The following is a 14,098-nucleotide window of genomic DNA, read 5'->3' as shown; positions in this document are numbered from 1 at the left end:
ACCAGTGGAAAAGAGAACGGGCCCACCTGGCCTCCAGGAGAGGGAGGTGGGCAGCTTTAGGACCTTGACCCAGTTGTGCTGGCCATACATGTTGACCGGGAAGGCAGCAGTGTCAGGAGTGAGGGATGGACCGGAGGTGGGCTATGTCAAAGCAGGACCCAGACCCCCCCCCGCTCCCCTCTTTCAATGGTGCACGCTCCAATCCGGGCACAGCTGGCAGCAGGACAACGGGGTCCCGGTGGAGACGCCCTCCCGCAGGGGCAGGGAGCAACTCTCCTCTCCTGGTGGGACGTCCCACTGCAAATTCCAGCACACGACGCCCGTCCCGGGCTTGAGGGGGCCGGGTGTTCTCAGCAGCACACCACGTTGATCCGTGGTGTCAGGGCACTGCTACCCCCTGACACTTCCATATTTTATGGTGTTGCGGGTCTCAGCAGGGGGCCCCGGACTGGCACATGGGGCCACAGTCCCTACTGGTTGATCACTCAAATGTATATAGTCTGGGACAGTGGCTTAGTCCACCCAGCCAAGGTGGTTTGACCTGTTAGTGATTTAATCTGCTGCTTGCAGGTTACAGGGGAGATGAACCCTCTGTTCAACGTCATGTTCCTCTGCCTAGTCTTGCACAGCATGGCCCTTGAAATGGGATCTCCGATCACTATTTGACAAGGGTATCACTACAGGGCACTCAGCTTCTCTAATCACCTAAGGGTGGCAGCCCCTGGTTCGTGCAGCCACAGGGGAAAGCTTGGGTTAGGCCAGATGCAGTGTCCACAGGAACCACGGCATATTTAGAACCCTCACTCTGAGGGAAGGGGCCAATACGATCAATTTGCCAACCCCTCGCTGGCAGGGAACTCCAGGGGGTGGTCCCAGACTCCTCTGGTAGTTGCCCTGGGCACCGTTTAGAACATACAGGACACGCTGTTGCTGCATGAACCAACTCACTGTATTTCAAGGGCTGGTACCCAAGCTAGGGCATCAGCCTCCTGATTGCCAGGGGGTGTCAGCGCCTCATGAGCCGGGAGGTGGAAGCCAGTGAGGACAGCTTCAGCCTCTTACAGGTGAACCGAAACGTCTCTCCACACATCCTGCCCCAGCGAGGGTTTATTCATGAACATCCACCTCCCGACTCCCCGCTGTTCAAACCACAGGGTTAATCCCTTTAGATCAGCCCAACTGTCATGGCAAAGGGTTAACGGCCAAGGCTCATGAGTGGTCGCCAGCCAAATGCTGAGTTCAAACCCCTGGCTGCTGCAATTCATTCCTGTTACAAGATGAACAGATTCTTGTTGAACTTATGCAAATAACTATACTGCCATGAAACTAAGAAGGCTCATTCTAAGACTTTCTGAATTCTGCAGGGGTCAGCTAGGGAGGAAAAGGTGAATGTTTCCTCTTTGTTCACAATGGTATATGTTAGCAAATTGCTGATAGCTTAAGAGAAAAGAAAATTGTTTTTCTTAAACCTGGGAAAACAAAACATAAAAGGATCAACAGTGTTTCCAATTTAAAAAATCATAAAAATGATAGTCATCCTCATCAGTTTTTCCATTAGAGTTCTGCAAATTCTTACTGTTTAGTAGCATGATCTTAGTTATCAGAAAGCTATATTCTTCCACAAATCTTGAAGATGAAGCACTCTTACAGGAACACTTTTGCAAAAGCATCAGAGCATGACAAAAGTCTGTAAATGACAGAAGACTTTAAAATGGCTAAGGTTAAAGATCTGATGAGAGCTCATTATAATGCAATTGGCAAGGAAATTTGGTTATTGCTGTGATATACATCCTCCTGATGACCTCCTCTGACACCGAGCAGGGGACCTACTTCACAGCAAAGATGGGCCGTGGGCATAGGCCAATGACACGGGGTCCCCGGGTTGTATGACACATCATACCATGCAGAAGCAGCCGGCCTCCTAGAAGGATGAACTGCCTTCCAAAGGCACCCCTGAATGACCAGCTGAGAGGCAACCTCCTGAATGGGTGCAATGCCATCCTGGGGATGCAGTATGTGCTTAAATCAAAGACTTCTATACGGGCTAAGTCCCCAGTAAGAACAACACACAGGTCCAGAAACAAAGCAGGGTGGGGAACAGGGGTGGCCCCACTTACCATCACTCCCAGTGATCCAATCACAGCGAGGAATTTCATGCTTTCCATCCTTGCCACTCTGAGCTCTGCAGCGTTAAAAGTTCTGATCTCCAGAGGGTATGCACACTCTTGCCAGGGGCCACAGAAAGTGTCTCATTACAGCCAGGACACTTTGGCCTCCCTGTGCCCAGGGACCAGAAAGTCAGCATGCTGGCTGTGGAATCTGACCCTGACCAGCCAGGGAAGGTAGCATGTGTATGGAATCCCGGTGGTCTGCTTGGGTGCCTCCTGGTATCCGCTGGCTTCCTGATCCCAGTGCCTAGGACACAGCTCCAACTGCTGTCCGAAGAGTGTGGTATGATTGCCAAGGGCTCAGCCTTTCAGGACTAAAGGTTTTGAGCCACACCACCAGGGAAGCCGCCAAAGCCTGCCAAGATAATCCCTGAAGGTGAGGGGAATTTGGAAAGAACAGTGGCTTAGGGAGAGGATGGGTACCAACCAGTATGCACCCGAAACCAATGCAGGATCAGGGGCTACTGCTTGTCCCACTAACGTCCCTCTTCTAAATTCTCCCTCAGAAAGAGAGGCCCACAGAACTCACAGAGGACCTGCCCCCTAAACTTGCTTGCAGAAGTAGATCACTGTGGTACAAGGAGTGCAGCACACTGGCCACGAAAAATGCACAGCTCAGGTCTCCAGCCGTGCCCTGGTAGCACTGCCGCTGATCACAGTGGGGGCACTAATGCAGGTCCACCCCTGAGGGTCCTGGAACTCCTTCAACATGAGATTCTCGGTCGATTTGGCCCGTCGGCCTGGCCCAAAATCTCTTACAATGGGACTTCCATCTGAAACCTTTCTAGTCCACCCTCTTTCATCCCTGCCCCCCCTCCTGATGGGTGTCAGACTCTCATCACGGTCGGAGGGGCTCCCTGCCTTCTCTTGTTCCCTCTCCCCTCATCCTTCACAGGCCTTTCCCCCCGAAGACTTGCACAGGAAATCCTCTCCTGGTGTCTGCTTCTCAGGGGACCTGAATTAAAACTAAAGCTAACTGTTATTACTTTTATTACCCTAAGTTGTCTACTTTTTTCCTTAAACATAAAGACCCAGGGGGAGAGGAGGGTCTTTGGGTCCAAAAGTAGTCATATCCTCTTGGCACTAGACCACAGAAAAAAACTGTCAAATTTCTACCAGTTCAATAGTCTCAGTAATGTGTGTATATATAGATGTACACACGTCTATCTATATACACCACATACACATATATACACAGTTGAGCCTAGAACAACGTGGGTATGGGGTTGCTGACCCCCCTTCCCTAGTGTGCAGTCAAAAGTCTGTGTATAACTTTACAGTTGGCCCTCCGTATCGCTCGCTCTGCATCTGTGGATTCCACCAACCTGTGGACTGTGTAGTACTGTAGTATGTACTATGGAAAAAAATCCTTGCACAAGTAATCCAGGGATCAGTTCAAACCCATGTTGTTCAAGAGTCAACCGTATATCCTTTATACAACTGTGTCCTTGTAGATTTGTGATTTTCAAAGGAAGGATTCTTCACTTCAGAAGCTATCAGTTTTAGAAAAAATTTTAAATCCTTGTCTTCCGTGCAAAAGGCAATACCCATCCATCTAAAAAATAACAGTGAGATTAAGTAAAATGCTATAAAATAAGCTGAGTAGGGATTAGGGAAAGATTAAAAGCCAAAAGTATCTCTATCTATTAAAGAATTTTTAAAAATCAGTAATAAAAGAGGAAAGAGTTACTGATACACTCAATAATATGGATAAATCTCAAAAAAATTGAGAGAAAGAAGACAGGAACCAAGGGGTATGACTCCACTTATATAAAACTCTAGAAAAGGCAAATCTTATCTATAGTGACAGGAAGTTCTTCTGCAGCTGGGGAGATTGACTGCAAAGGGGCACAAGGACATTTCTGCAGAGATGGAAATGCTCTATATTCTGATTGAGGTAGTAGTTCCTCGAGTGTGTGTAACACCTTTATTAAAACTCGTTTAACCATACACTTGAAATGGGTGCAATTTACTGCATGTAAATTATGCCTTAGTAAAACTGACTAAAAAAAAATGAACGTGATTTTCAACTTTAAAATAACCTTGGGTCAAAATATCCTGCTCCATCCAGGCCACCATCTTTTCTTACCTGGATTTTGCTCTCCCCTTCTGATTGGATTCCCTTATAGGAATCCTGCTTCCCTCCAATCTGTTCTTTGCTCTGCAGCCGGAGTCATGTTTCTAAAAGGAAATGTGATTATGTTACTCCCAACAACTCCCATTCTTCACATGTATCGGTCAGGGTTCAATCAGAGAGAGAACCGCTAAGAGAGATACAGATGTAGATACTTATTACAGGGATCTGACCTACACAGTTACAAGAACCGGCTAAACAGTCTCTGTAGGGCTGTTAGGTCCACCTATATTCTCTTCCGCTGCTGGAGACTCAAGTCCACCGGGCAGGCGACTGGGAAGGGAAGATGGATGTAAAGTTCCAACAACCAGCTGGAACGCACAGCCACAAGAATGAACCTCACCCTGTCAGTTCTTGCTTCCTCTGACCTTGGCGTCATGGGGTGGAAGCTGGGCCATTCGTGAAGCTAAACGCATGTGGCCCAGGAGTCAGGGAAATTGAGGGAGGGTCCAGGGGCGGGTGGGGCAGTTACAGGCTCAGCCACTGCCTCACCTCAAGAAGTCAGCCAGCAAAGCCACAACACACGTGAGCTACAAAATGGTTGCTGCTTCACGCCACCCTGCATATCTCCTACAAGACTCTCTCGTGGCCAGCCCCAACCAAAAAACATACGGTAGAGCGAATTCTGGGAAACGCGGCTCAGTCTAGCCAACTTGACACGTTACAAAACCATCGTTAACACACCAAACCTTAGATGGCTTCCATTACTCTCACTGCCTTAACAGAACTTATAAGGTTCTTTGTGACCTGATTTCCACCAGGTCTTCTGGCTTTATCTCCTACTCCCATCTCAGGCTATAAGTATTGAAATATTTACATTTGGTCCTGAGGTTTTCTCTAAATTTCCTAGCCGTTCCACACTACGCCTCCTGGCTGGAATACTCTTCCTTCCTTCCCCTGTAACCTGACTGAGACCTTTTCACCCTTAGGAAGCCTGTCCTGACATATCACTTTATTGCTGGTGGCCAGTACAAAACCAGGTCCACAGCTGGCACCCAATAAATTTCAACTGAACCAACCATACGCCCACGAGAATTAAGACTGATTACCACTGAATGAACATGACTGGAGACTTACGTATATAGGGGATAAAGTGCTGCAGCAAAGGTAATACGAGCAGCCCATTAACACATGGGGAAGGCTGTTCCCTTCTCACTTTTGTGCCCCCTCCCCAAGAAACAGGGGGAAATGTCTAGAGGCATTTTTAGTTGTCACCACTGGGGAAGCAGGTGCTACCAGAATCTAGCAGGTAGAGACTAGGATGCTGTAAAGCATTCCACGATGTATACGACAGCTCCCCTCTCCCCAACGAAGAATTACCTTGCACAAAACGTCAGCAGTGCCAAGGCTGAGAAACCCTGACAAAGATAACGCGTATCTGGATACTGATATATAAAAACATGCATTTACGTAAACATATTATTTCTCAACTTAATGCAGTTTATAACAGGTAAAAAAATCAATATTTAATGACAGATGATTTGTCCTACATGCCAGCAATACAAAGTGTTGCATTTGTACCACCAAAACCAAAGGAATTGGTGAGTCCAATACATCTTTTCTCAGTTTTCCATTCCTGTGCCTTGAGTGGAACATAATTGAGATCAAATTCTGGTTCTGTACAGTCCAGGTTTAAAGTAGGTGGCAGTTTTCGATGATAACAAGCCAGGGAGGTAAAAGCTGCCTCAGCGGCCCCGGCAGCCCCCAGCAGGTGTCCCGTGGCTGCCTTGGTGGAGGAAACCGCAAGGGCGTGGGCGTGCTCTTTGAAAAGATGTTTGATGGCTTTGTTTTCAGCAGCGTCTCCCAATGGTGTGGAAGTAGCATGTGCGTTGATGTAGGATATCTCTTCAGGCTGTACACCTGCATCTTTTAGAGCAGCAGCCATACATCTAATAAAATGAGAAAAGCAACTGAACTTATCGAAACGACATCTAATTTTAGCAAGGTATTCATTGTCTGTATGGCTTACGAAAAAGAAATATCCAAGTACACTGGATGAAAAGAACCCTTTATGCTCTAATGACAGAACAGCATCTTGGATTACCGTGTGAGTTGGAATGCTGTCTGCATGGGAATAACAAGGCACCCCCAGGACCCTGGACTGATTCATCACCATGACATAAACATACAAACCTATGGATTTTACAATCTCTAATAAAATGTATTTCCATTTTATTTGAATCGTCCTTTCTTCCTTGAGGAAAAAGCCACATAGACTCAGGCCTAGAATAATTTCTCTTCTAGGAATTTCTTATCAGTGGGGTGTGTTGTAGAGTTAAAACGTGGAGGAAAAAATTTATAACTATGCTTTAATGTTTTCTTTCACAGTTAAATGTAAAACTTGGAATATGTCCCAATAATCTAAAAAATGTCTGTCCTATTACTTTAAGCCTCAAACACCCTTTCAAAAATTGTCTATTCAGGATATGAGAATTCTAAATAAATGAAGAAATACAAAGCCAAACCCCAAGAGAAACAAATCCAAAAATAAAACACTTCTCTGGGAAAACCTCTGAAAATCTCATGGATGTTAACACCCTTTTTTTTAGTTGTTGATCTCTGGGCTGCATACATTTCTTTAAGAGGCAGCTCAGAGTATCATCTGAAGTGTGCTGGAAGGTTTCACCTAAACATAACTATTTCCTCATCTAGCTGACTACTAGGCTTGACATTTCCAGCACTAGCAACTACTCACTAAAACTCAGAAATATAATTCAGGGGTCGGTGAACTATGACCCTGGCCAGATGCTGCTTTTGTAAACACAGTTGGCCCCTGAACAAACTGGGGGTTAGGGGTGCTGACCCGTCACACAGTGGAAAATGCCCCTATAACTTTACCGTTGGCCATCCATTCCCCCAATTCCACATCCGCAGATTCAACCGACCACGGATCCTGTAGCACTGTAGTATGTACTTAGCGAAAAGACCCGCATGTAAGTGGAACCGTTTAGTTCAAACCCGTGTTGTTCAAGGGTCAACTGTACTTTCATCGGAACACACCCATTCATTTTCGTACTGTCCATGGCTACTCTCAGTTACAAAGCAGAGTCTGAGTAGCTGTGATAGAGACCCTCGTAGCTGGGATAATATTTTTGGCCCACAAAGCCAAAAATATTACTTGTTCCTTTACAGAAAAGGCTTGCCAACCCCCGGCTAATTTAACTGGTTAAAACGTAATATGATCTAAGCAAGCTAACCTATGAACAAACATACTGACACATAATGTTAGTGTCAGAGGAGTCTTTTGTTTTGTGGGTTTTTTAACTTAACTCACTACCTCTTTCACAATAAAAGCACCTTGCTTTTCCAAGTGCGGTCCTCAGACCAGCAGCATCAGCACCACCTAGGAGCTGGTTAGAAACGCAGCATCTCGAGCACCACCCTAGACCTACGGAGTCAGAATCTGCATTTTAATAAGATCCCTGGGTGATGAGAAGTCGCAGCAGAACCCTGCTGAAATGGAGCAGAGACCAGGTACACGTAGGACAAAGCACTAACTGTACTGTCCAGGTCTGATGGAGGGCTGCAGAAGGGAGCCTGCTGACCCTGCCGGCTGTTAAGCACAACTGAAGGGATGAAAATGTGGCAAAGTCACACACGGCCTTCTTCACAACGTTACCGGCCTTCGCTAAAACTCCAGATTTTGTAAGGATATTCACATGTTTTCAAATATTTCAAACGTGGTAAAGCAAAGAATTCAAAAACACTAGTTAGTCTAAAATGGGAACACAACAGAGATACAGTACACCAAGGCCAGATACTACAGTTTCCCCTAAGCTGAGACTCCAATAAAGAGTCTTACCTGAAGAAATGTGAACAAACAACCAGTCTTTACCTTAAGGCACCTTCTCCTCCAGGATCAGGGGCGGTTATGTGACTGGCATCACCTGAGAGTCCGTAGCCCAAAATCTCTGCATAGATCCGAGCCCCTCTTTGAACAGCATGCTCGTGTTCTTCTAGCACCAGCACAGCTGCACCTTCTCCCATCACAAAACCATCTCTCTTGGGATGGAATGGCCGACATGCCGACTTCGGATCAGAGTTTGTGCTCAAAGCCCGGGCTCTGGAAAACGCAGCCAGCGACAAAGGGCTGATGCAAGCGTCGGCACCTCCAGTCACCATCACATCAGCATCGCCGTGGGCTATGAACCTCAGAGAGTCTCCCACAGCATGAGCTCCCGTGGTACAGGCTGTGGACACTGCATGATTGGGGCCCTTGAGTTTATAGCGAATGCTGACCTGGCCTGCGGCCATACTGATCAGAATCTTAGGGACAAAGAATGGGCTGACTTTACTGTAACCTTTCGTCTGAAACATCAACGCGGTTTCAGAAATCTCTTCAAGGGGAACCATTCCCATGCCAATTGCAACACCAGTAGCCACTTGGTCAGCTTCTGACTGAGGATGCCAGCCGGAATCTTTCAAGGCTAACTCAGCAGCCCCAATGGCCATAACGGTGGGAGAAGACATGGACTTGATATCTGATTTGGGCACAAAGTTTTGTGCGTTGAATTGACCTTCATCACCACCTCTTGGCACATAAGCTGCAACACTGCAAGGGACACTCTTATACTCTTCACCGACCAGTGAAACGATTCCACTCTCTCCCTGGATAAGACGATCCCACACCAGCTGAGTGCCAACACCCAGAGGAGTCACTAAGCCAATGCCTGTAACGACAACCCGCCTACGCAATCTGGGTGTTGGCACAGTTCCGAAAAACCTCCTTTCACTTATCAATCGCTGGCACGACCCTGTGTGTATTAGATGAGGGCTTGTAACTTTTAGGAAACTTTGCAAGCCGTTTGACAGCATGGTTGAGACTCGGAGGGTCAGAGACGTTCCGTAGCAGACCACGACACGCCCAGCAGGTATTGACTGTTGTTGAAATACCTTAAAGGCCTAAGAAACAACATCCAAGGTGGTTTTTCTCGGATGCTTGGTATGAGCTGTTAAGGAGCGCAGGGAAAATAATGTTACATCACTTTTACTTATCAAACCACCTGTCTGGACTCAACCCTTTTTAGACTCTCAGTACCCTCAGACATTCCAAGATAAAGAGCTGAAAAGACGACTCATTCGATTCACAACAGAACTTCACAATGAAAAATATACACGTACTCCTGGCCGGATATAGGCTGCGAAAAGCATCCTTTTTCAGGATTACCGAGGCCTTATTACAAAAGGCACAAAACACACCTCAGGGCCTATTATTTGGGGTGGCGGTGAGAGAACTTTTTTGATCAGGGTTTCGGGGACCGCGAAGGTCAAGGGTGGGGGGGGGAAGGGAAGGGGGTGTGGCCAACTCCCCGCACCAACCCAGAAACCCGAGGAAAGCGTGGCGAGAGGAAAAGACACCTGACCCGGGTCCTCCACACCCCTCTCCCCACGCAGCGCCGATCCGACTCGGAGCTGGAGGGCGGAAGGAGAAGAGGAGCGAGCACCCACTACCTGCACCCGGCCTCCGGCGGCCAGCGCAGCCGCAGTCCCACGCGCGATGCGGGCGTGCGCACGCGCACAGCACGTCCGCGTACGTCCGCGCACACACACGTCCGCGCACGTCCGCGCACACACACGTCCGCATAGGCGCGCACGCGCACGCCCGGCGTGCGCGCCCTCTGGGCAGGGCGCCCTTCCCCCGCGTCACCTTGGCGGAGGTCAGACGGTGAGGGTAGGGTCCGGGCGCCCCCTCACCGACTCCAGCATAACTTGGGAACGAGCACGTAACGAGGGGAGATAGCATTTTTGCGTATCAAAAAGGGATCTCTTTTTTTTTCTTTTGCTAATAATCCCAGATATTCGCCTGTTGTGGGAAGAGGGACTCCGTCATATTCGCCCGGAATGCTAAGGAAGAATTAAAGAAGTTACCGTATCGTTACAGTGATCTCTGTATCGCCCAGAGTTGTTTATAATAGCAAAGTAGGACTCACCGCAGTTGTCTATTTTGTGGTACATCTAAGTAATGTGCAAACATTTAGAATAATTTTATAAGTGAATATTTATTAATGTGGAAAGATGTTGATAATTTCTTAGAAGATCCAAGTAGTAACTTGTATTTTTCCTTTTTTTTAAAGGGTTTTCTTGGGGGCGGGGTCTGGTCTGCAAGCAAGTATAATGATTGCGGTGTTTTTCCCTTATTTTATTTTTTAATTTTTAAATTTTTTTGCCCACTCCTTGTGGTGTGCAGGATCTCAGTTCCCCGACGAGGGATGGAACCCAGGCCCCATGCAGTGGAAGCCTGGAGTCCTAAACACTGGACCGCCAGGGGATTCCCTTTCCCCCTTATTTTTGCTTAGCTTTATTTATCATCTTCTCTATAGTATACAAACAATGCTTTTGTAATAATAAAGTTACTTTTACTTTTTGAAACTTATTTTCAGCTCTTGGGCGGTGCTCAAAATATCACAGCCAGTGTCTAAGAATGGAGACAAGAACAGAATAGAGAAGAATGTAGACATTTATTTCTAAGTGTTCGAAAAATTCTATAACTTTTATTTGCTCAGAGCTCACTGTGAATCTATCAAGGGAAAAATAAGATGAAAATATAAAAAAGCAAGAAATCAGCAAGGTAGTATTTGTTTAGATGACCATCTGTTGCTCACGTGCTGACCCAGGTGCGTTTTGTGTCCTGCTTTCTTCTGTAGATAAAGGATTGACCATATAACCTGCATCTGAACCTCTCAGCGTATTTGTTTCTTTCTGGACAGTGTGCCTCTTGATGGCTTCCAAGTAGAGTGCTTTGTCTTCTTTCCCAGCTCTAGGGAAGAATTTGGGAGAAGCTTAGCTTTTCCTGGTTAGTACTGGATTTAAATGTGTCTGGAAATAGACTTTTTCTAAAGTAGTTCCCTAGTATGACCTTGAGTCATCCTTGATCCAAGGCCTATTCAGTCACTTCTTAGGTTGACCTTCTTTCAGTGACGATAGAGTTACTTTAAGAGAAATTAAAACAAACGTGGTTATAAAATACAACTAAAAGTTAAGGAGTGAGAGGTACCCAAACTTGCTGTCTCCTCTCTTCATGGCTGTATAATATTTTAAAATCATAGTGCGAAAAGTCCTAAAATATTTTTTGAAGCCAAACTCAAATGAAACACAGTTTTAACATGCTGTTCTTTTTTCTTTTGTAACATCACAAAATTATCTTGGATAAGAAGTGACAAGTCAATTAAAATATTGTAGAGGGAATTCTCTGGCGGACCAGTGGTTAGGACTCCCCGCTTCCGCTGGTTGGGGAACTAAGATCCTGCAAGCTGTGCAGTGTGGCCAAAAAACAGGAAAAAAAATTGTAGGAAAGTAAAGCCACCAAAAGTCTTTTCATTTTTATTTCTACCTCTGATCTTTCCTTTGGTCTGGAAAGGGGTGAGAGATTTTATGATATTCTAATAGCTATACTGTATGATTTAGTACCATATTCCTTGTTAAAATACCATGGTGTTTTAGCTAATGTACCAAAATCTTCAAAAAGGCTCCACTTGCCATAGCCTCTTGTTCAGACATATGTTTACTTAAATTTTTTGTAATGTGATTCAAAACTACCTTTCCAGATATAGTTCCCATTCTCTATTAAAATAGATTTCCATCCAAGATGGCTGTTCTCTTGCACTCTGTACATCCTCTGCCTGACGAGTGCCTGCTTCACCTACAGCCTACTCACGTGACTGACCTTCCTACAGACTTGCCCCCAGCCCCAGCTGGTGACTAATCTTTAGATCAGAACCTCTGTAATGTGAGAGTTCATCAAAGAAGCAGTGAGGGGCGTGCCTCACTGTTGGTAACCGATGAGCCAACCTGATGTCAATTCTCCTATAACTGGTAACCTCCCCCTCCCCCTGGAGCAAAGACTGCTGCCATGTCCTGCCCACCGTCTGCTGCAGACGGTGGGGTGTCACTCCACGACCTTGCTTCAGACACGTAAGATCCCCCCATCCACTAAACCACTGGTGTCTCTGTCACTGACTCTGGGCTCTTTCTTTTGTCTTGAAGCTGGGTAAGCCCAGGGCTTGCAGGCCTGTAGGGTGCAGCCCAACACCCAGCAAAAGTGATCTTATCATCTCTAGGTTGACTTCAGCTTGTCTTTTTTCATCTCTGTATCTTTGCTCGTACTTTCTTTTGTTCAACATTCATTTTCTTCCTAAGCTGTGCTAGAAGCTGGCATATGAAAATGAATAGGGTATGGTTCTTGCTTTCAGGAAGTTCATAGTCTAAGGAAACAGCCATGGAGACAAATATGTGCAAACCACTGAAACAGGTGCTGGAATAGAAGAATATGACAGAATTATAATAATACAAAGGAGACAACTGGGTCAATACTACCTTCCAAAGTCAGGAAAGCCTTCAAAAAAGTTGACCTTTGAACTGCATCTTGAAAATGAGTACATGTTTGTCTAGTAAATTTGGTGGGAAAGGGCATCCTGACAGAGTAGAACAAAGGCCTGGATACCTGATATCTTCCACAAACTGCTAGTAGTAGTTCAATGTGGCCAGTGCTGGATGTGAGGTGTGGGACAAAGCAACAGTGAAAGCATGAGAGTGAAGCAGGGGCTGATCTGAAAAAGTCTTGGATGTTGTGCAGAAGACTTTGGATTTGATCCTGTAGGTCAGAAATGATATGCAGGCAGCCCTGGTCTAACATGGACTGCAACATTCTTTTATTGAATCTAAATTCCTCTAGGAAGGAAATGGTAAACTCTCTCATTCCCTTCACCGGACTCTCTGCTAGTTCTTTTGTCTTAACAAAGCCACTTAGTACATTCAAGTTTCTTGCCTGACTCGTGACATCATTTGGCGGTAGAGTGTGTGTTGCTGAAATCTGGCCTCTACACTGGTGCCAGATTAAATCTCAGAGACAGAGTTTTGGGTGAAGTAGAAAGAAATGGCTTAATTGCTTTGCCAGGCAAAGGGGGCCACAGTGGGCTCGTGCCCTCAAGACTGTGCGCCCCGCCCTGGAGGGGGTCGAGAGAAGTCTTACGGTGTTCAAGGAGCAGGGCGTGGTCAGCTCGTGGACATTCTGATTGGTTGGTGGTGAGGTAATGGGGAGTCGGCATCGTCAGCCTTATGGTTCCAACCGGTCTGAGGCCTACATGCCTGTGGGCAGCAGACAGGTAACTTCCTCCACCTTGTGGGGTTTTCAGTATCTGCAAAACAGCTCAAAGGATGTGGCTCAGAATATTCTTTATAGTCCTGGAGGAAGAACTAAAGGTCCTTGACTGTTTACTGGCTAAAGTATTGTTATTTGGTCTTGCTTGACTGTCTTCCTTTCTTTCTGCATTTTCTCACGTCTCTGGTTATTCTTCAACTAAAGTTTTTCTACAAACAAAAGGCAGGTGTAGGATGTGAGTGGAGGTCTATTCTGGGAAGGCCTCATAGGGTCCTGCTCAGTTACATGTGGGCAAGGGGTAGCCATAGAAAACGTTTCAGCAGAAGAATAACAGGATCAGATGGGTGGTTTAGAAAGATCATCGTTGCAGCATGTGCAGGGGGATTGGGGAATGTGGGCGTGGACATGGGGAAGAGAGTTAAGACTGGTGAGGCTCTACGGAGGGGATGAATTGGGGGCTTGGGATTGACATATGTACACTACTGTATAAAATAGATAATAATAAGAACCTACTGTATAGCACAGGGGACTCAATGCTCTGTGGTGACCTAAACAGGAAGGAAATCCAAAAAAGAGGATATATGTATACATATGGCTGATTCACTTTGCTGTACAGCAGAAACTAACACAACATTGTAAAGCAACTATGCTCCAATAAATATTAAAAAAAATTAAAAAAAGACTGGTGAAGCCCTAAAC

At 46.1% G+C, this 14,098-nt stretch overlaps 1 protein-coding gene across 1 annotated transcript; it reads right to left on the bottom strand.

The window, feature by feature from the left end:
* Nucleotides 1-5,788: 5,788 nt before the first annotated feature.
* On the bottom strand, nt 5,789-9,386 carry OXSM (3-oxoacyl-ACP synthase, mitochondrial; the record flags this gene model as incomplete). The annotated part of the gene is made up of 2 exons (XM_082839333.1): nt 8,138-9,386; nt 5,789-6,191 (listed from the first exon to the last, which is right to left on the bottom strand). Exons 1-2 carry the CDS (start codon nt 9,115-9,117, stop codon nt 5,789-5,791), a joined length of 1,383 nt encoding a protein of 460 aa, XP_082695459.1. The 5' UTR covers nt 9,118-9,386.
* Nucleotides 9,387-14,098: the final 4,712 nt, after the last annotated feature.

Source organism: Leucopleurus acutus (assembly GCF_964270905.1).
Source record: "Leucopleurus acutus genome assembly, chromosome: 5".
NCBI classification, from domain to species: Eukaryota; Metazoa; Chordata; class Mammalia; order Artiodactyla; family Delphinidae; genus Leucopleurus; species Leucopleurus acutus.
Note: the sequence above shows the minus strand (reverse complement) of the source record. Positions and strands in the feature narration are given on the sequence as shown.